Source organism: Puma concolor, unplaced genomic scaffold (genome assembly GCF_028749965.1).
Source record: "Puma concolor isolate L17-30 unplaced genomic scaffold, mPumCon1.1.hap2 unalloc_scaffold_14, whole genome shotgun sequence".
NCBI classification, from domain to species: Eukaryota; Metazoa; Chordata; class Mammalia; order Carnivora; family Felidae; genus Puma; species Puma concolor.
Genome location: NW_028240169.1, coordinates 556,405 through 576,747, shown reverse-complemented (window position 1 = coordinate 576,747; position 20,343 = coordinate 556,405). Strand labels below are relative to the sequence as shown.

Here is a 20,343-nt window from a genome sequence, read left to right as displayed (position 1 = left end):
TGAGGCAGAAAGCTATCTCGGCGGGGTGGTGGGGAACAAGGTACCTTGGTGGCTCTGTGGTTAAGCATCTGACTCCTCATTTTGGCTCAGGGCATGATCTCACTGGTTTGTGAGTTCAGGCCCCATGTCAGCCTCTGAGCTGGTGCCATGAAGCCTGCTTGGGATTCTCCCTTTCTCTCTGCCCCTCCCCCACTTTCATGCCCACACTCTCTCTCAAAATAAACTTAAAAAAAAAAAAAGCTATCTCAGGGCAACTGGGTTTGAATGAGGCAAAACAACAACAACAACAACAATAGTAGCCTTGAGAAAAAAAGAACAGAATTGGCTGCTTCCTTCAGCCCAGTAGGGAGCTCAGATCAGGAAACACAATGCCTGCTCTTTCCAGCAGGAAGCTAATTGATCTTTTCTAAAAAGTGCTGGTTCAAGAAATGGCATCAAAGAAGAGGACTGAGCTGCAGAAGGAACAGCTCAAAGATTAAGAGGCACACTCTCAGCTCTGGAAGGGACAAGACCACACCGGTGCAGAGGTGGGCTGGGGCTGGCCCAGGCTTTCAACCTAGGGCAGAAATGGCACTGATCATCCAAATTTCAAAAGAGCCCACGGGGCATCCTCTTTTTTTTTTTTCCCCAACATTTATTTTTGAGAGACACAGAGGGACAGAGCGTGAGTGGGGGAAGGGCAGAGGGAGAGGGAGACACGGAATCTGAAGCAGGCTCCAGACTCCGAGCTGTCAGCACAGAGCCTGACACAGGCTTGAACTCACCAGCTGTGAGATCATGACCTGAGCAGGAGTTGGACCCTTAACTGACTGAGCCACCCAGGTGCCCCCAAAATCATCCTCTAAAGCAGAGAGCCCGAGAGCCACCTCCAGTAGCTGGCTCTGCTGCCTCAACCCTGACCCTCATCTCTACCAGCTGCTCTCCTTTGCACCCCCAGTCCACCCATTGTCAACTCCCCACGGGTGACCAGAGTGGTCTTCCTAAACATAGGTCTGCGTCTCTCCCCTGCTCCAGAGTCCCCATTGGTTTCCCATCCCATACAGACAGCTCAAGGCATGCCCACCCTCTCAGCTCTCCTCTCCCACTGCCCCTGGCTCCTTCTTCCTACACCCCACTCGGCACCCTCTCACCCCAGGGCCTTTGCACTGGCTATCCCTCGGCTAGGAACAATCTTCCTCCGATATACTCATAGCTCCCTTCCTCACTGTAACAGGCCTCTATGCAAAAGTCCCCTCATCAGAGGCACCTGGGTGGCTCAGTCAGTAAAGCGTCCGACTTCGGCTCAGGTCATGATCTCACAGTTTGGGAGTTCGAGCCCCATGTCAGGCTCTGTGCTGACAGCTCAGAACCTGGAGCCTGCTTCGGATTCTGTGTCTCCTCTCTCTACCCCTCTGCTCATGCTCTGTCTCTCAAAAATGAATAAATATTAAAAAAAAAAATGGCTCATCAGAAGGGTATTCTGAATGAATCTTGGCAGGATTCTCGCTAAGAGTCGTGACCCCGAGGCTTTTCTTTCCAGGAAGCAACTTTATTCCTGCTGGCACCGCTCACTTGGGTTCGCACCCAAAGAACTGAGCCCCGAATGCCACGTGGCATAGCTTTTGATATGGTTTTTACTACTTTGTCTCCCGTATAGGTTAACACACAAACATGCAGTCTGATTAAGTAGTCTCACGTTACAAGGTCATGAGGGATGTTGTCACATACGTGGATCACCAGGTTGCCTTGAGGTTTTTTTCTTTTTCGTTTTCTTTCCCTAGGGAGGGACCCTACCACACAGTGGCTGCTCACCCACCCGTGGGGGACACTCAGGACCGACCCCAGCGGGGTCTCCACCTGACTAGTGAACACAGGGTTGACATTTTTGCAAGTCTGCGTGCTCCCAGCTTACAGCTCTTTCCCAGGCAGCTTTACTGATAACAAGGCTACCACTGTGATGTATGTCTCTGTGTCTAGAAGAGGTGACACCTAACCTGAGTCTTCAAAATGAACAAGCGCTCTTCAGGCCACAAGGCAGGAGGCAGAGGCGGTGGGGAGTGCTCCCAGCAGAAGGACCAGCAGGGAAAGTCTCGTGAGCACCGGGAAGCTAATGGGGAGCGGATGCCTGAGGCAGCTTGGTGCTGCTCAGAACAACCTGACGCCCTGACAGAGGGCGAGGGTCAAAGGCTAGTGCCAGCCCTGTCTGTCCAGTCCAGCAGCTGTGCTCTTCCAGATGCTGAATGCCACAAAGGTTAGATTCTTGGCATGGGGGGCGGGGAGGCTGGGACGAGGGGGAAGGCAAACCCTTCCTTTACTGTGTCCCGTTAGTACATTTGGAATTTCTTCCATGCAAATGTATTCACATACAAATCACAATAGTTGTCTTTGGGGCACCCGGGTGGCTCATTGGGCTAAGCGGCTGACTCTTGATTTTGGCTCAAGTCACGATCTCGGGGTTCCTGGGTTCAAGCCCCATATTGGGCTCCACCCTGACCATGTAAAGCCTGCTTGGAATTCTCTCTCCCCCTCTCTCTCTGCCCCTCCCCTGCTTGCACATGTTCGCTCTCTTGCTCTCTCTCTCTCTCCCCCCCTCTCAAAACAAATAAATAAAACTTAAAAAATAGTTGTCTTTAAAGTTAATATTTAAGATCCCTCAGAGGAGGGGGGAAGAGGTGGAGGAAAAGGAATAACTGTGCCAGAACCCCCGGCATCCCGGCCATTACCGATCAGGCCCTCTCACAGCGGGGGGGGGGGGGGGTGGGGGGGGTGCCACCCGCCCCTTTGTAGGACAGCAGTCCCCAGGTGCAGCCTGGGGCGTTCTCCAGCCTCACTGCTCTGGGGACTCACCACTTCCATGGGATGCCCGGCCCAGCAGCCCACCTCCACTACTACGTCAAACCTGGTAACTGCCCCTGGGATGCGACCACACACTGAGCTGCCCCCGGCTCTTCTGGTGGCACATTTCCAGCAGAGCTGACCTTTGGAATAAGTATGACCAGTGCCTTATCCCCTGAGCAGGAAGCCTGCTGAGCAGGAAGCCTGCTTTGGGTCAGCTCTGCATTGCAACAAACAGTTACATTACATAAGCTGCTGCCAGGCCCCACCCGGAGCCGACTGGAGAGCTCCTGACCAAAACTTATTCCTGGCTGAGGGGCCGATGAACCCCCACCCGTGAGCAAATTAGGAGTGTGCGTTGCTAAGGGAGCTGGCAGGAACACAACGGATCTGAGACTAGCAGGATGAAATCCCAAAAGGGGGTAAATCACGTTTGGCTCAAAAGAACCACCAGCACAGACATGCTACTGAGACCTGGGGAGGTGGTGGTAGTTCACGGCAGCCGCGGTTACGAGGGTCAAGGAAGAGCTTCACGGGGAAGTGACCCCAGCCTAAAGCAAGAGGTCACCCTGAAAGAGAGACTCCTGGAAATGCCCCGGGGGACAGGCCAGCTACAGCCAAGTCACTGCCCCTCTCTGTAAAATGTGGTAACAGCGGCCCCGCCCTTATGGGAGTGCTTTGAAGGGTGAGTGCACATGGCAGGAGGACCCCAGGAAGAGCCCTCCAGACCCGGGGGGGGGGGGGCTCGGTGGACAACTCAGGAGACTTTGCACACGGCTGCCCTCCCCCTGGAGTGCCCTCAACCCCCTGCACCCACCCCTGAGCCCTTCCCTCCTGTCCGCCTGGACAGCAGCCCCCATCCTGAGGCAGCAGCAGGGAAACAGTCATGCAGGTCAGTTCCAGGCAGCCCCCCACATGAGGCCGGAGGCCTCTCCGTGTCTAGGTGAGGAAGGGATCTAGACTATTTGACCTGAGACTCTGATTAGGATTTCCCCCTCCAGTGGGGGGAGGGGGCGCCCATTCGAGGTGGGGGTGAGGGAAGGTCACTGTGCCGGTCACTTGGTGCCCACAGGCAACAAAGAATCCATCACCCCGCATGACCCCATTGCCTTCCTTGCCCCATGCAACCCTTCTTCATTTATTTCTGGGGTTTCTCACCATGGCTTCTTCCAAGAAATTCTCAACTTCTTGTGGGCAGGGTCCATGTAACAAGAACTCACAGATGCTGAGCACACTGGCATAAGCGCTTTAGATTAATTTATTTAGTCCTCACCATGACAGACAGAGGATGCTGCATTTTAATGATGGGGAAACTGAGGCACAGAGCTTCTGAGTGGCAGAGCTGAACCTCCTTCACCTTTGCTCCCCAGCACCTAGAGCAGTGCCCAGCATGTGAGAGATGCTCAGTACATATACACATCAATAAAGAAGTGGAGCATGTCTAAATTCCATCTGGAACATTCTAAGTACCAAGACAATGACTGAAGGTCTAGTAGGTAACATTCAGTGGGAAGTTTCCTCTTTCAAGAAACTCCCCCAACTTGTGTGGGCCGTACCAACCAGATTCACTCCTTGTGCTTAAGGGAGGGGGCAAGGGGCTCAGAGTGCAACCAGCCCAATGGCCGGTGGGCCCGCCCTCCCTGCCTGAAACCGAATCATCAAAGGCTCAGCCAAGCAATCAGCTTGTCAGGCCTTGCCACCGCCTCTGAATCATTACTACAGCACTCTTGGAGCTGCAGAATGTTTGGAATTGTGTTGCCAGGCCACAAGCCAGACCTCCTCACTAGCACTGAGAACCCGGTCCAGTAATAGCTGGGGCAGAAAAGGACCAGCTCAACAAGGCCTACTGACTACCAAGGATGCGTTTCTCAGCCTCTGCCCTTGGCTCACTATCAAAAGTGAGGAGACGTCAAAAGGAAACAATGGAGTGGATTATCGGGGCTTACCTTTCTCTACAACCTATCAGTCCCCACCCTCCCAAAAAAGGAAAAAGAAGGCAACAGTTAGGATTTCAATGCCGAGTAACGCTCCACGGAAAATTAATTATACCTCGTGGAAAGCAATGCCAAAGGAGAACTATTTTCTAATTAGCTGTATTAATTCCTTTTCAAAACAGGACCAGACACCTACACCTCCTCAGAAAGCCACTGTGCAACATATAACCATAGTCACGTTAGTTAACGGCAAACGCAACGTTCTGCACATGCCTGATGTTTTTCCACTAGAAAAGACCGCTGCTCCCACCGCCATCACCACCCCCACCTCACAGTTACAAAAGGGGCACAAGGGCCCGGCATCCAAAATTGAAACAGCAACAACCCACAGCTGCAGAAGGGAAGCTTTGCCGAGCAAGGCAGAGAAAGGGCCAGAGGGTGGCCACAGGGCTGCTCTTCCTGCAATCAGCGGGAATCAAGGCTGAGCCACTTTCTTTCAACTTCCAGCTCCCAAATAATCGTATATTCAAAGAAATAATTCAGGAGTAGAAACTCATTTTTACAGGCGAAGTGAAGGAATGTACGGAGGACATGAATACCAAGAAGTGCCAACTGAAGGAATTTTCAGTAAGTTAGGGAGCACCACGTTCTGAATGTATATGTCTCCACAGCTATCAGATCCAGCTATCTATTGCAGCACATTCCACACGTGTTTATTCTTATGCATCTACAGCCCTCCCTAAATCACCTTCATTGCGATGATGGAACTCAATGGCTCCCAAGGTCACGCCCAAGAACAAACGCTTTCTGGGAACCATCATTTCATTTGGGTTCATTTGGAATCTATCTTTCTCCTAAGTTTCATTCCCTGGGCCATGCAGGAGGCAAGTGGTTAAAAAAAGAAAAAGGTCTACAACAAAACCCGGATCCTGGAAAACGGCCCCACTGCCTCCCTTTCCTGCCTTGGGGTTTCAGGCCCTCCAGACTGCTGCTGTCCCGGGCTGGACCACTCTCTGCTGTGGGGCCATGCTGTGCACAGGAGGAAACTAGCAGCATCCTGACCTCTATGCACTCGATGCCAATAGCATCCCCACCCCAGTGTGATGCCCCAAAATGTTTCCAGATATTGCCCAATGTCCTCTGGGGACGAAAGTACCCCCACTTGAGAACCACCGTCCTGACAATCACTTCCTTTCTCAGGGCCCCCAGCCTCTCAGGGCACATATGTTAATCTCCTCTTAACTAAGAAGGAAGATTCAGGAGTAAAAACCGCATAAAGGGAACTTTAGGGGCCTGAGCTGCAGGGATGATTTCAGTAAAACAGGAAATCAGGCCTCTCCGTTTGCAGCTCAACAAGAAGGCCCAGATCCTACCTTCAGGATGATTAGCCAGGAATGTACCCTTGGAGGATGTTAATAACAGAGCTACCAGTTATTGAACACTTAATATAACAGGCACTCTTCCAAATATGTTTTTCCCAATTTTTCCTACCAAGGTATAATTCACATAAAGTATCTTCAGTATTTTTCATGTATGTATTCAGTAATCCTCACAACCCTATTCGACAAGTACTTCTAATAGCCCCAGTTTACAGATGAGAATACTAAGGCATAGACAGGCTAGACAACTTGCCCAAGCTCCCACTGCTACTCCGTGCAGGGATGTGGGTAAGAACACAGCCAGCCTACCCCGTTGTAACATCAGAGCAGAATTACGACAGCAAGGGTAACACCACCACACCCACTAGGGCTGCTGTGGATACCATGTGCAATTACCACACACTGAGCACCTACATGTTTCTTACTTTCTTCCAAGGTCCGGAGCTCTTTGAAGGAGAATAACGAAAGCAAAAGAATTCTCCCCAGGAAGAATCCACTTAGGAGCACAAACCCACAAATACAATTTTGCACACAGTGGCAAGGGCTTCTGCAGTCTGTGAAACTATCCACAGGCTTCCGGTGAAACATCAGACATAATATACTCCAGACTCCATGCTACACGTTTCATACAGCTTATTCAGAATCCTGTAAGCAGGTGGTATTTCACTTCTTTTGGGGCATTGGGAAACTAGTTCAGAAAAGGTAAAGCATTTGCCCAAGGTCACACAGCTCTCCAACAGCAGCACTGTGGTCAGCTTGGCCCCAGTGTTCTTTCCACCCCAAAAGGCTGCCTTCTCAACTCAATTCATCTGCAACCACCCACACCGGAACACTATAAAAATAAAGGATGCATAAAGTACAGAACGGATTTATATGTCTAAGCTTCCAGCAGCACTGGTGATAGAAACTTGGTAGTGACCATGTAAAAGGGGCTGCTGGTCACTCAGAATTAAAACCTAAAGGTGACATTTGCCTCTCACAAAGGTTAATTCACCTTCTACCAACTCTGTAAGACAGCGTCTTCTCAAAGCAGTCCACAGGCATCCGGGCACTCACGCAAATATCACCCTGCCTCTTTCCAAATGGCCATGCCTCCTACATTGGCCAATACCTGGCCTAGAGTAGAAAAAGCTACGGGCCAAATATCAAGGTCAGTGTGTTTGTGCTTGCTAGCGTACCTAGCCAAAGGTCATGCAAAGTCAGCTCGGTGGTCAGCACACTTGCAAAGGAGACAGTCGGCACGGGGAGAATGACGAGGCCTACCTTTGACCGCAGAGCAACAAGCCCAACCAGACAAGATACTAGAAACATCCAGACTGCCACAACTTGGCTTTCGTGGCTGCAAAGAAGAACACAGGATCATGACTCCCTTCCCAGAATAAGATGGTGAGACGGACAAGGAATCTTGGAGTGCAGTCTCCTCCATGTCAAAGCTGGGCAAACTGAGGCACAGAGAGATCAAGGGACCCACTACTATCAGAGTCAGTATCAGAACCAAGGTTTCCTGATTCTCAAGGTAGTGCTCCCTCTATACCACCAGCTGTCTCCTCCCTGATGGGGGCAGGGGGTATCACTCGCCCCCGTGTGTAACTAGCTCACAGTCCTGGGCTCATGCTGCAAGACCAAGCTAGAGATGCAGGAGTGACAGGGGGACTGGCTTTCTGGTCATTCCTGCAGAACTCTTTCGAAAGTTTTCAGGCTTGTTAGAACTCAAATAAACACCAGTCCATTCCTTCATCCACTCCACTAAGGTCTCCTGAGCCACAACGCCCAGCCAGGCAGGATTTTAGGCACTGGGATGCGGGCCGTGAGTGAGCAGGCAAAGCGTCTGCCTTCAAGGAGCTCACATCCCCATGGAGACATGCAAAGCCAATGAACAGTATATTCAGGTTTCAGATCGGGAAGGTTTCGAAAATCTGGAATCAGCGGACTGAAAGAACAGCACGGGTGGTGCGGGAAAAGCTCTTCCAGACCAGTGGTCGGGGAGGGAAGCCTCTTTGAGGGGGAACATCTCAGCAGACCAGATGCTTTCCTCTGAGGGCAGAGCATTCCAGAAGCCGTGGGATTCCAGGAGCAGCAAGGAGGGAGAGAGGAAATCCCGGCCCCACCACATCCTGGCACTCAGGCCTCCAGCGGCATCTCTCGGCCTATTGCTTCAACTACCAACAGAGGCCAAGAGGCCCGCCTGCAGGGATGCTGTGACAATTAGGCAATAATGTAAATAGAGTCTGGGTCACAGGAGGCAAAACAAGGGAGGAGACAGCATACTATGAACCTCTCCCAGGCACTCCTCAAAGGAAGTTGCCCCAGAGACCAGTCTGAACTCAGGGATGGATCTGCTATCTGAAGCCAGAGTGGCTGAGGTCACCTGGAAAGAACTAGGAGGGAACTGGCAGGGACCAGGCTCACAACTCTAGAGGTTTGGGCTCTAACTAGGGTTCAGAGCTTGAACCGTTGGGGCTAATGAATGGGCTCCCAACTGACCCCCACAGAGGGTCTCCAGAAATAATTCCAGAAAGAACTGACATCCCTCCAGCGATGCCTCCCCAACATCATGAGATGATGCTGGACACTCATGGTGATTCTCTCACCGTCCTCCGTCTTGACCCGGTCCCCAAGCCCTGCCAGGTGATGACCAGACTCAGGAACCCAGAACGGCAACACTCACCACGTGTGGAGGCTCACAAGCATTCGACGGGCTGCCCATCCCATATGATGCCTGGTTCAGCACTCGGGTTTCCTGCCATCCTATGTCAGTGCATTTAACCCTCAGAATGGCTCTAAGAAGCCAGTTTAAGTGTCTTCATTTTACACGTGAGAAAGTGGGCCCCAGGGAGTCTGGGGGGAGAAAAAAAGAAAGAGAAAGGGAAGCCTGGCCAAGGAAGCACTGGAGCGGGGGCCAGACCCCAGGATGGTGGTTCTGGGTCGCACCCTCCCCCCCCCCCCCCCCAGCGCTCTGGCAGCACTTAGCACACCACTGTGTTATGGGTGTCAGTATGCAGCACTCAGGGCACCAACTGTGGATTTCTGGCAGCTTGAAAGAGTGGGGACACCGACGTCAACTCAGGAGTCCCCACCCTGCGAGGCACAGGGGAGGCCCTTCATGAACCACCAAGCAAGAAAGGGCCATCAGGGACTTATAGGGAGGACTGGAGGGCGTACTACTGAGGATGCCTTAGGTAGCAGACAAGCTTTCCAACCTGCCGTTGGCAAGAGCAAGCAGGAACAGTCACATCACTCTGCTTAAGACCCTGTACCGGCTTCCCACCGCTCTTGAGATAAAATCAAACTGAGGGCTGTCTCCAGCATCTTTGGCTCGGGCCTCCCCTCTCCCCGCTGCCCAGCCAAACTTTCGGCATCACCGCCGGCCAGCAAAGCTCCACAGTCCCCTCACCCTGAAGGCCTCAGCTCTGCCGTCACCTGAGACCAATTTCTCTTAATAACACACCCTAAAACAGGCCCCTTTCCAGCACTTGGAGATTTGCAAGCCAAGTTCATGTGTCTGTTAATGTCGCCACTGTCCATCTTCCCTCTGGCTGGCAATTCCTCGGGGCAGGCTTTTGGCTCCTTGCTCACTGACTTACAAGCCAAGGTTAGCACGGGGAGGTGGGGGCTGTCAGCGTGTTCTTTGGCCTCCTCCCTGAGCCACACGGCCAGCGCCATGAACAGCAAACAGTGCTCTGTGCCCCCTCCCCAATCCTTCTCCGAATCAGGCAGAACAGCCAATGGGAGGACCAGAGACCCCAAAACAAAGGAAAGAAACAAAAAGTGAGGTGGGGGGTTACAAATGTCATACAAAAGCATGGAGAGGGGCTGCCCCTCCGAGGAATGCACAGCCACCCAACCTCAAAGTCCCATTTTTCCAGCTCTTAAAGTAGCAGATGCATTAAACTATTCCCAAGTACGGCCAGTGAAGCGTCAAGCAACCGGCGGCTGTCACCAGCTGTCACCTACTGGCAATGTGGTAACTGAGGACACAAAATGACTACTGGTAACAAGCCCATAAGTAGGGGACTCACCTGTGGCCCACTCATGACACATCCCACAAAGAAACGTACCACAAAGGAACACGTAAGCAGAAAAAAATCATTTACTATAAGCCTGGTACTTCTCATCCTTTCCTAACAACGAGTGAAGAAACTCAGGGCGCCTAGGTGGCTCAGTGGCCTAGGCATCCGACTTCGGCTCAGGTCACGATCTCACGGTTCGTGGGTTTGAGCCCCACGTCGGGCTGTGTGCTGACAGCTTGGAATCTGGAGCCTGCTTGAGATCCTGTGTCTCCCTCTCTCTCCGACCCTCCCCTGCTAGCACTCTGTATCTCTCTCAAAAATAAAATAAACATTAAAATTTTTTTTTTTAATGTGTGAAGAACCTCAGTGCAGAAACAACAAACAAAAATACCTGGCTGGTGCACTCCTCCCACCCAAACAATCCAGTAAACCAGAATATTACAGCCATTGAGCAGGATAATCAGGGAGATGAAGAGGGGGGAAAGGCCCAGGGAATAATGTTAAGAAAACAGAACACAAATAGGCTCAGTGATAACAGCTGCTATTTACCGACTGTCAGCTCTGACCCAGATACTCTTAGCAAATGATGGGTGTTCGTGGCATCCCTGGGTTTGGATGACAGACCCCAAGAGGTTCGAGACCACCCAGGAGAGCCTGGGGAACCGGGCAGCCTGGTTTCAGAGCGTGCCCTCCTGGCGAGGACAGCATGTCGCCCACCAAAGCAACAGGCAGGCAGCGGTTCCCACCCTGTGCAGCCCTGCGCGCCCCAAACCCAAACAAACACAAATGTAGCTGCAGAAATGGAAATGCCTAGACAGAACTGCCTGTGTTTTGGTGCACTCCGGACTGCGTTTACTACTTTGCTAACTAATTAATTCCTCCTAAGAAGCCCATGTGTGCTCTTAAGTGCCAAAGGGCCTGCAGAAAGGGCAGTAACGTGGGCCTGGACACAGCATCCTCTCTTGGGCACTTAATAGCAACAAGCCAAAAAGCCAAAAAGCCCAGGACAAAACCCTCTGCCATTTCAGAGGCATCCAAGAGGGGAAGGCTGCTTGGCAGGGGGCCTGACCGAGGATTAAGTACTCCAGTTCCATCACCGTGTCCAGACAGCCGCCTATACCGACCAGGAAAAGAAGCGGGGAAGCCACTTGGCAGGATGTGAGGAAAACGCTCCCTGCTTCACAGAGCGGAGCTGGGGCCCCTCGGCCAGGCTCTTCAGGGTTTTCGGGGGTCAGGCATCTCCCCTGAGTGGAGTCATGTGTGCTTCACATGCTGGGATGCAATCTTTGATCTGGAGATGGACAGCTCCTGGAACACCATTCTTGGGACTCCCCAGGACTGCAGGTGTTCCCCCCCGACCCCCGCCGCCCCCAGCCAGAATTCATATGTGAAGTCCTAACTTTCAATGGGACTATATTTGGACGTAGGGCCTTTAAGGAGGTAATTAAGGTTAAATGGGGTCCTAAGGGTGGGCGCTAATTCAGCAGGACTGGCGTCCATATCAGCAGAGGAAGAGACACCAGGGATGCATAGACAGATGGAAAAGGCTATCTGCAAGGCAAGGACAGTGGCTCGCCAGGAGCCATCACAGTCACCTGGACTCCCATCCTCTTGAACTGCAAGAGAGAAGTTTGTTTTCAGGCCGCCCAGCCTGTGGTGCTTTGTTAGGACCACCCCGGCTGGCACCTAGCTGACGCCCTGGACACCTGGACAGGCTCGCGCTTCTCATTTTTCTATGATGACACGATGCCAGAGGCAGGATGAGGGGGACATAAGGCAAATCCACCTTCTATCCAATATTTCCAAGAATCCTGATCTCTCATCTGGAACACACACAGGCAACCCAGTGCTGCATCCAGAAGGCTCATTGAAATTTGACGCCACCTCAGCAAACAGAGCCCCCACCCCCTACCCCAGGAAGCACACGTTCACCCCCCACAAAGTACCAAGGGTCCAGATGCGGGTGTGGTGACATATCTCCTCCAAGATTCGAGTTATAAACTCTAGGTAAGTCCCTACTTGCCAAAGATCCCAAATACTAAACTAGATTTACATTTCTGGAAAACTGTATGAGTAAAAACAAGGAAAACAGCCTAAACCTCAGCCATCGGTGCAACTCCAGTGTGTTCATATGGACAACCTTAGTGCCAGTGCACACGCAGGGCCACCTGCTTCCTCTAGCACAAAGTGGCTGAGGGAGACCCACGGGCCAGCCGGCAACGCAGCCTGGGGTCAGCGGTGATGGAGGGACTTCATCCCGGGAAACAGGAAACCCCCTTGAAGCACAGTGCTGAATAGCTGCTGGGGTGCATGGAGATGCCTGCACCCCAATAAAGCGCCCACAGCAAGAGGCCTATGAAGCCCGGTATTTGTGTCCGCGATCTCGAGGTCGCTGTTCTTTGCAAAGCAAACGTACACTCTTTGGAATGGACACGCCTCAGGGCCAGAGTGAAGTCTCGTCGCTCTACATGAGGTGTGAGCCACACAAACAGAGAGCACTGCAGATGCAGAAAGACAAGGCATGAGGTCACGGGGACTCTGAGAAGGCGCCTTCTCTCCCTTCTCAATCCTTCTGGTTACTTCCAGGAAAAAGATCTGAGTTTAGCACTAGGATATTCCCAACACTCTCCTTCTGCTGCTCACTCACTCACCTCTCTTTTTAACAACGGGAGGGGGTCTCAGACAGAAGCTGGGACAGGCAATGACATGCAGGCCAACTTAACATTGGTTCCTTTCTGCTGTCTTTATTTTCAGTTAATTGCTATTTAAGTCAACGAATAGTGACTCTCCATTTACTATAATCATGGTTATTATATGGTATTATTATTGGTATTTTTTTAATTTTTACATTTATTTATTTTTGAGAGACAGAGAGAGACAGAGCACAAGTGGGGGAGGGGCAGAGAGAGAGGGAGACACAGACTCCGAAGCAGGCTCCAGGCTCTGAGCTGTCAGCACAGAGCCTGATGAGGGGCTCAAACCTGCAAGAACTGAGAGATCATGACCTGAGCCGAAGTCAGACACTTAACTGACTGAGCCACCCAGGCGCCCCAGAAATTTCCCTTTTTAAATAAAGGCACTCATCTTTTCCTAAGTGCACCCAATTAAAAAAAAATTACAGGGTAAATACTAGTATAGTGGTAAATAAAGAACTGAAATTTGAAAGCCAGAGACTTTACTATTCTCCCAGCCCATGTGCCCCACATGTATAGATCTATAACAATCCGCCCAGCTGAACTCAAGCCTGAGAAGTGCCATAATGAACTGCACATTTTCACTGAACAGAGTGAGACTGGTCATTCCCACCAACCAACCTTAGAGAGTCTGCTCATTTCCTTCTTCATCTCTGACTTGGCAGTGCTGGATGTCTCCCAGACCCCGCTCTTCCTTCCTTAGCAATGAAAACCCTAATGGGGGCAGGAGGGTGGGCATCGCCGCCCTAAGCAATGAAAACCCTAATGGGAGGGGTGGGGAGCACTGTCTCCATAGCAGCAGAGGAGGCCATGGGACTGATGTTGGCCATGCCAATGGGACACCGTGTGCACTTCTAGGAAGGGTCCTTACAGCTGGGAGCGGGCATCACCTTTTTGGTACCATGGACCCGTTCTGCAGTCTGGTGAAGCCCATGGACCTCTTCTCAGAAAAAGATTTTAAAATACATAAAATAAAACACACAAGACTTCAAAGGAACAGATTATACTGAAATAGCATTATCAAAATGTAAAAAATAAAAGTGATATAATAAATACATAGAATTCTTTATCATCACATTAAAAAAAACCACCCTATTTTCCAGCAGAAACAATATTCTGAGATTTTTTTTTTTTCATGTTGCAGCTCTCACAGGGCCTATGACTTCTATCGGCGATAAAGTCACCCATTCTGCTAACATGACTACGGTTTCTATGGTTTGCTGGTACTTTCAGAATGGAAGGAAATGTAAATTTCAGTCAGTGGCTAGAGGAAAAAGTTGAATCCTACCTATGGAAATGGAGGAATTCTCTCCTTTGCTCCCTCTTCTTTTCTGCTACCTGGGATGAGACTGGGATGGCTGGAGATAAAATAGCCATTTTGGACTATGAGACAAGATGGAGGGAGTTCCGGTCTCTGACGAACAGGGAGCCACATACCAGCACCAGCCTGCCTACTTCTGGAAAGACAGATGAATTTCTACCTCCTTAAGCTACGGTTGGCTTACTCTTTACTGTATAAAGCCACACAAACCTAATCTTGTTGTATCTCTAATACTTTCTTCCCAGGGCTAAGGTTCGAAACTGTTTGAACCTGATCTTTAACAACCTTCATACTTAACAGACATGCTCTTTCCTATTTACAAATAGGACTCCTCCAGAGCTACCCAATTAGCACAGTTCCTCTGTGGTTGACAATCGTACGGGGGGCAAATCCCCAAACCCCTCAAAACTCAGTGCCGCTCCAGCTCTGAAGCGTGTCCTTTAGAGTGAGCACACGCCCAAACATCACATCATTAACCACAGCTCAGGAAGCTAAGAACTGCACAGCACATTCAGACCACGGACACACACACCTGACTTCACCCCACATCTCACAAAGTCCACACTCACACAGGAGCAAGCACAACAGTACCCCACTGATGTGCAGGTCCGAGAGTCACCCGGCATTGGCGGAGGAGACTCAGCAACTTACTAATTGTCATCAACTCTGGCACCGAGGAGGAAGGTAGCATGCTGCTCAGGAGGTCTCCCTGGCCAGGAGGACCAGCTTCCACACTGGGAAAAAGCAAACAGAAGGAAGTTACACTCGGCCACTCAAAATATACAACCTCACCCTTCCAAGAACTAGCAGGTACTCAGTGTTTTCAGGAGCAACCACCAGAAGGCACAGGAGGCAGCCCTTCAAAACCGCAGTCAGCCCTCTTCATTCGCGGACTCCCTATTTGCAAATCTGCTTACTCGCTGACGCTGATTTGTGTTCCCAAAATCAATAGTCAGTATTCTTCTAAAACAAACAGCAAGGGCGCCTGGGTGGCTCAGTCGGTTATATGTCCAACTTCAGTTCAGGTCATGATCTCATAGTTTGTGGGTTCAAGACCCGTGTTGGGCTCTGTGCTGATAGCTCGGAGCCTGGAGCCTGCTTCGGATTCTGTGTCCCCCGCTCTCTCTCTCTCTGCCCTCCCATACTCATGCTGTGTCTCTTTCTTTCTCTCAAAAACAAATACAACATTAATTTTTTTTTTAATAAACAGCAAAAAGGACTCTGCACCCTATGTGGACCTGGTGACACCCATCCTGACAATGTACTAACTGTACAGGAACCGACAGGTGGTGTCACTGTCACAGAGCAGAGCTCCGTTGACTTAGGGAGAGACAGTAAAACCAAGCATGGTTTGAGGTGATCAGTGACTCCCACCCTGGGGCTGAGGTTGAAAATGCAGATGTGATCTACCCCTACTCTCTCAAGTTTGCACTAAATTAAAACCGTGAAGAGAGAAAAAGAAACAACTCTAAGAACCACAAGGATCGTGGTGGCATTAGGGAGACTTTAGTGTCCATCTGAGTTCTGCTACCAAACATCCAATGACTTTGAGCAACTCCGTTTCCCTTTGAGATACTTTTATTTGAACATCAGAAAACTGACACGGTGCTTACTACTCTATTCTGGTTGAAGCACTTCTCAAACACGTGAGAGCTAAGTGGCTCAAGTATTACGTAATATTAAACTTGCATAATATTGTGACCAAATGTTAAAATCCAGTAAATGATGTTAGAAGAGGTACCCAGGTATGGCCCCTAAATCATAAAAAGTCAAGGAGGTACACAAATGAAGTTTGGTAAAACACTGTTCCTCACACTCTGACGCCCTTGGCAACTTCCCATTCTAAACCTGAATATTAATGTGAAATAAGGCCTTGACCTTGAATCCTGGGAGGTGCACTCCTACCTTCAAAAAAGAATAAAAGGCACAGCCGCGAACAGGACAACTCAATCCCAAAGGCAATTTGGTTTCTGAATACTGACCTGTACCCGAGCCCAGGCTCCAGGAGAACGTGGTCCTCCAGTCCTGTCCTGTTCTCCAGGCTTCCGAGGGGGTCCTCTGTGCACAGAGAGCAGTGGCAGAAAGGAAGTCAGCAGTCTGTTTTCATTTCATTTTCTCCATGCGGCAAGGACACGTTGCGGACACTGGCTCCTCTCTACATCAGTCGACTTACAAAGGTTTCCTGGCCTGCACGCCGGATTTTAACCTGCTACTTCTTTCGTTCTTTTGGCCAGCATCTCAGATTTGGCACCAGTCACTGATACGAGGCCCCAACCTCCCACTTAACCTTTTTGACCTTGAGCCGTCTGGAATTATGCGTGAAGTCCATATTCAGAGCCAGCCTCAGGATCAGGCAATAATAATCAGCTTTCTGTTAGACAAAACTGCTCTCACTGTAGTGGCTTACGACAGACACAAAGGGGCAGCACAGTCCCATCACTGACAGTGTCTGCATCAAAATCCAGGCCCTGCTGCCTTCTAAAAAGCCACCTCCCTACACAGAGTGGTGTGGGGGAAAGGCATTCAGAACAAGCGAGGCCACAAATAATCTCCAGAGGCACTAAAGACTTTCATAAATGTATTTGCTGCTGTTCAAGTCTCTTTTCAGAAAAAAAGTGCAAATCCAGGGCCCCTTGGGCTGGATGGTGACATTAAGGTCGGAGTCAACCGTGGTTGACACTTGCTCAGTGGAGAAACTTCTGGTTTGTCGACACCCACGGTAGAACCAAGCATGGATGTGGGGACGGGGCAGAGGCGGAAGGGAGCACATCTCGTTGCTCTAAGCTACACAGCCACCTCCCTGTCTTTCCTCCTATTTTGGCCAGAGTTTCATCCTGCTGGAGATTTCCCCAGTTCTTACAGGGGTTGCATGTGGGTAATCCTAATGAGAAAACGTTTTGTCACCTTTTCTTCTACCCTGCCATCCCCATCAAGCTATTCCACTCGCTCCTGCTTCTTAAAAGAAGTTTGAAGGGGAAATGTCACCCCACAGCCCAGCCTGCCTACCACAGGTTCCCACCACCATCGCCACAGCCATCATCATCCCCCACCCCCCACCTTCATCTTTTCTGCTTCCTTTGTGACAGTGCCTCTGGACCGCAGCTCAGAGGCCTCCGTCCCCCTTGGCAAATCCAAATCCAACAGGGTTTTGACCCCAGCCCCCAGCTGTGTAAAGAGGACAAGTCCCAAGCATGCAGCTCTGGCTGAGACCTCAATCCAGAACCCTTGTCCCACGGTGCTAGCTGCCTGCCTGAAAGCTCTACCGGGCCACCCTGCAGGGCCTACCAACTGATTGTGATGTCAAAACTGCTCCCTTGTGTCACCCTCTCCACTGGGCCATCTCCCCTTAGAGTGAGGCACCCTCCTCCCTCCATCATGGAGCTTGGGGAGCCCCAGACCTGCCAGTTCCACCTCATTATCACCCACTCCTTGTCCACAGTCCTCTCCACTGCCATCCTGGTGCTGAGGCTCAATACCTTCCAGGGGTCTCCTGCAGGAGCCCCCACGGTTCTGCCTCACCCCTGCTAGTCCAACCCACTCAAAGCTATCAGATTCCCCCCCACCCCCGAACCAAAAATGGGGACTCCAACATACACAGCGGAAATCCATGGCCGGAGTAAAGGCCCACATCACCCTCCAGCATTCCAGACACCATGCCTACTCAGCCCAGCGATTTCCCACCACAGCACAGGAGCATGAGCACAGCCACTCAGGCTGCCTCACTCGCCCTCAAGGTGCCCTTGGAGGCGCACGCTACTATTATCTTAATTTTACAGATAAGGAGATGGCCCTGGAAGTGTTCAATGACCTATCCAAGATCACAAGCTGATGTGTGAGTGTCTGAACCTCACTCTGTCCAGAGCCAGAGCTAAGCCCTTTCCCCCTTTGTGATCTCTCACACAGCTGATGTGGGCTACATGCCTCTCTCTCTATGCATCCTTGAACTCCCTGCCCTATTCCTCTGTCTATGTCCTGTCCCCACCTGGATATCATTTTTCCAACTGCCAGGTGTCCACTCCCGTTGGCATGCCCCACCCCCACATACTTGGTCCACCCACTGCTCACTCACTCAGCACAGGCTTCCTGAGTCCATACTGTGGGCCTGGCTCTGGTCAGGGTCAGTGTCACACTGGAACCAGGGCAGACACGGCCCGGCCCTCAAGGACCTCAAAGACTAGCAGGGGGATGGGGATCGCCATGTAATTCCACAAATACATAGTTCCAAGCTGACATCAGGGCATGGGGACACACGAGCTTTATGGCAGTGTGAACAGGAGGCCCAGCTTGCCTGGGGAGGGGGTGGAAGAGCCCTCTGTACGTGACACTTGGGCTGCCACCTGAAGGATGCGCACAGGCTGCAGGAGGTGGGAGGAGAGAGATGGCTGTGGGCTCAGTTCAAGGAAGGAGAAGCTGGCTGGTGTGGCTGGGGCATCAGGAGGGGATCAGGCTGTGGGGCAAGCTGGGGCCTCGGTGGCCACAGTGAGGGTTCTTGCTTTTATCCTCAGTGCACTAGAAGGGTTTGGAGCAGGGGAATGATGCAATCTGATTTATATTCTAAGACATCACTCCAGTTGTTATAAGAAGAATGCCAGGGTGGGGCCCGGAAAGAAGCAGGGAGAGCTGTTGATGTCCCTTGTCCCCTCCTTGCATGCAAAATTCTGGGGGTGGGGAGGGCTCACCTCTGGATCCCCCCAGAGCCCAGCACAGTGCTGGTATAGAGCGGGACACCCACTGTTGCATAAAGAAAATCATGACCCCTGAGTGGCACACGACCCTCACGAGTGGTGTGGGGACCACACACAGTGCAGGTCCGGGGGCACCACAGAGTCCTGACATTCCCAACACTAACACTACCCTCTGGAAGCCAATTTCCCAGATCAACCATCTCAGATCAAAGCGGCGCTAGAACAGAGCCTCGACCTCAACAAGCAACCCCCAAGACCCAATGCAGGACAAGAAGTTGAAGAACCGGGTAAATGAAGGTTTGAGGACCCAAGGTTTCAAATGAAAAAACAAGCCCTCAGAAACAGACCCTGGGCAAGGGGGCTGGGGGGGGGGGTGGGAGGCGCGCCTGGGTGGCTCAGTCAGTTAAGCGTCTGACTCTTGATTTCGGTTCAGATCATGATCTCACAGTTCATGAGTTCAAGCCCCACGTCGGGCTCTGCACTGACAATACAGAGCCTGCTTGGGATTCTCTCTCTCTCTGCCTCTCCCCCACCTGTGTGGCCCCCCCCATAAACAAATAAACTTAAGGAAGGAAGGAAGGAAGGAAGGAAGGAAGGAAGGAAGGAAGGAAGGAAGGAAGGAAGGAAAGAAGGAAGAAACTGACTCTGAAGTTGCTAAGACCCAACACTAACCCCAGGACCCTCAATGAAAGCAGCAGTAACATTTTCACGTGTGCAATGGGTAGAAATGGGTGTTTCGTTCACCTCTGTTTAGTATTCTCAGTTGAAAGGACTCTGGGACTTCTCCCTTGCAGCTTCAAAGAAATGGTAAATGTGCTTTACTGTGTTGCAGGTAAGAGACACGCTCAGAGCAATGACTGCATCTAATCCCACATCCTGGTCCCATGTGACCTGGCTGCTGTCTTCCTTCTCTGAGCCTCTAACCCCAGCTCCAAAGCACAGCCTCCTAAGCCAGAGTCCCCTCGTCCAAGAATCAGAAGGACAATACTTCTCTGTCCAGAGTCCCCTTCTCTGCCACCTTCTCCCTCTCCAGATTTAGCCACCAAAAACACTCCTCCTCCTCCTCCACGTGCCTCCCTCCGTCTTCCTCTGAATGCCCCCAAAGGCAGTGACACTATAAACACCAACACTTTCAAAGATGATGGAAAGGTCTCCCAAGGGTAGAACCATCTGCGTCCAAAGCTGTCATTAAAGACACAAAATGGCTCCCCAGCCAGAATGAGAGCATGTTAACCTTGCTCAAGTAGAAGGGTGGCAATCGGAAGGGAGAACAGTCAGAAGTGGGCAGAAGCAAAAGAGTCTGGGGCAGAAATGCTGACAGCATGCACTCAGAGCAGGCCAGGGAAAGGCCTCCCTGACAGGTGAGTCCCGGCACCACGGGCCCACACACCTCCCAGGGAAACGGGGGTCAGGCCAAGAGGGACTCGATGCCACCTGGCCTTCCAATCGGGCAGCAGATCAACTCTGCCCGATTCTGACTCTCAGATCTTCTGCAGCCCGAGCATAA

General features: G+C 51.3%; 2 protein-coding genes across 38 annotated transcripts in view; one reads left to right on the top strand and one right to left on the bottom strand.

Annotated features, from left to right (window-relative positions):
• Positions 1-20,343, bottom strand: part of LOC147571616 (uncharacterized) — a 624,145-nt gene that overhangs the window by 56,693 nt on the left and 547,109 nt on the right. For 26 of the 36 annotated variants that reach the window (XR_015247221.1, XR_015247224.1, XR_015247220.1 and 23 more), the window contains 2 exons: positions 16,134-16,209; positions 14,771-14,885 (listed from right to left, as the gene is read on the bottom strand). The exons of 5 other annotated variants lie outside the window; for them this stretch is intronic. Coding sequence is in view for 11 of the 31 variants with exons in the window: in XM_086696183.1 (XP_086552309.1) it covers positions 14,771-14,885; positions 16,134-16,209 (191 nt within the window). In the remaining 20 variants the exon portion in view is untranslated. The remainder of the gene's footprint in view (positions 1-14,770; positions 14,886-16,133; positions 16,210-20,343) is intronic. 5 more of the 36 variants (XR_015247228.1, XR_015247227.1, XR_015247230.1 and 2 more) reach the window with 1 other exon arrangement.
• Positions 1-20,343, top strand: part of LOC147571620 (uncharacterized) — a 382,686-nt gene that overhangs the window by 94,535 nt on the left and 267,808 nt on the right. The window lies entirely within an intron of this gene.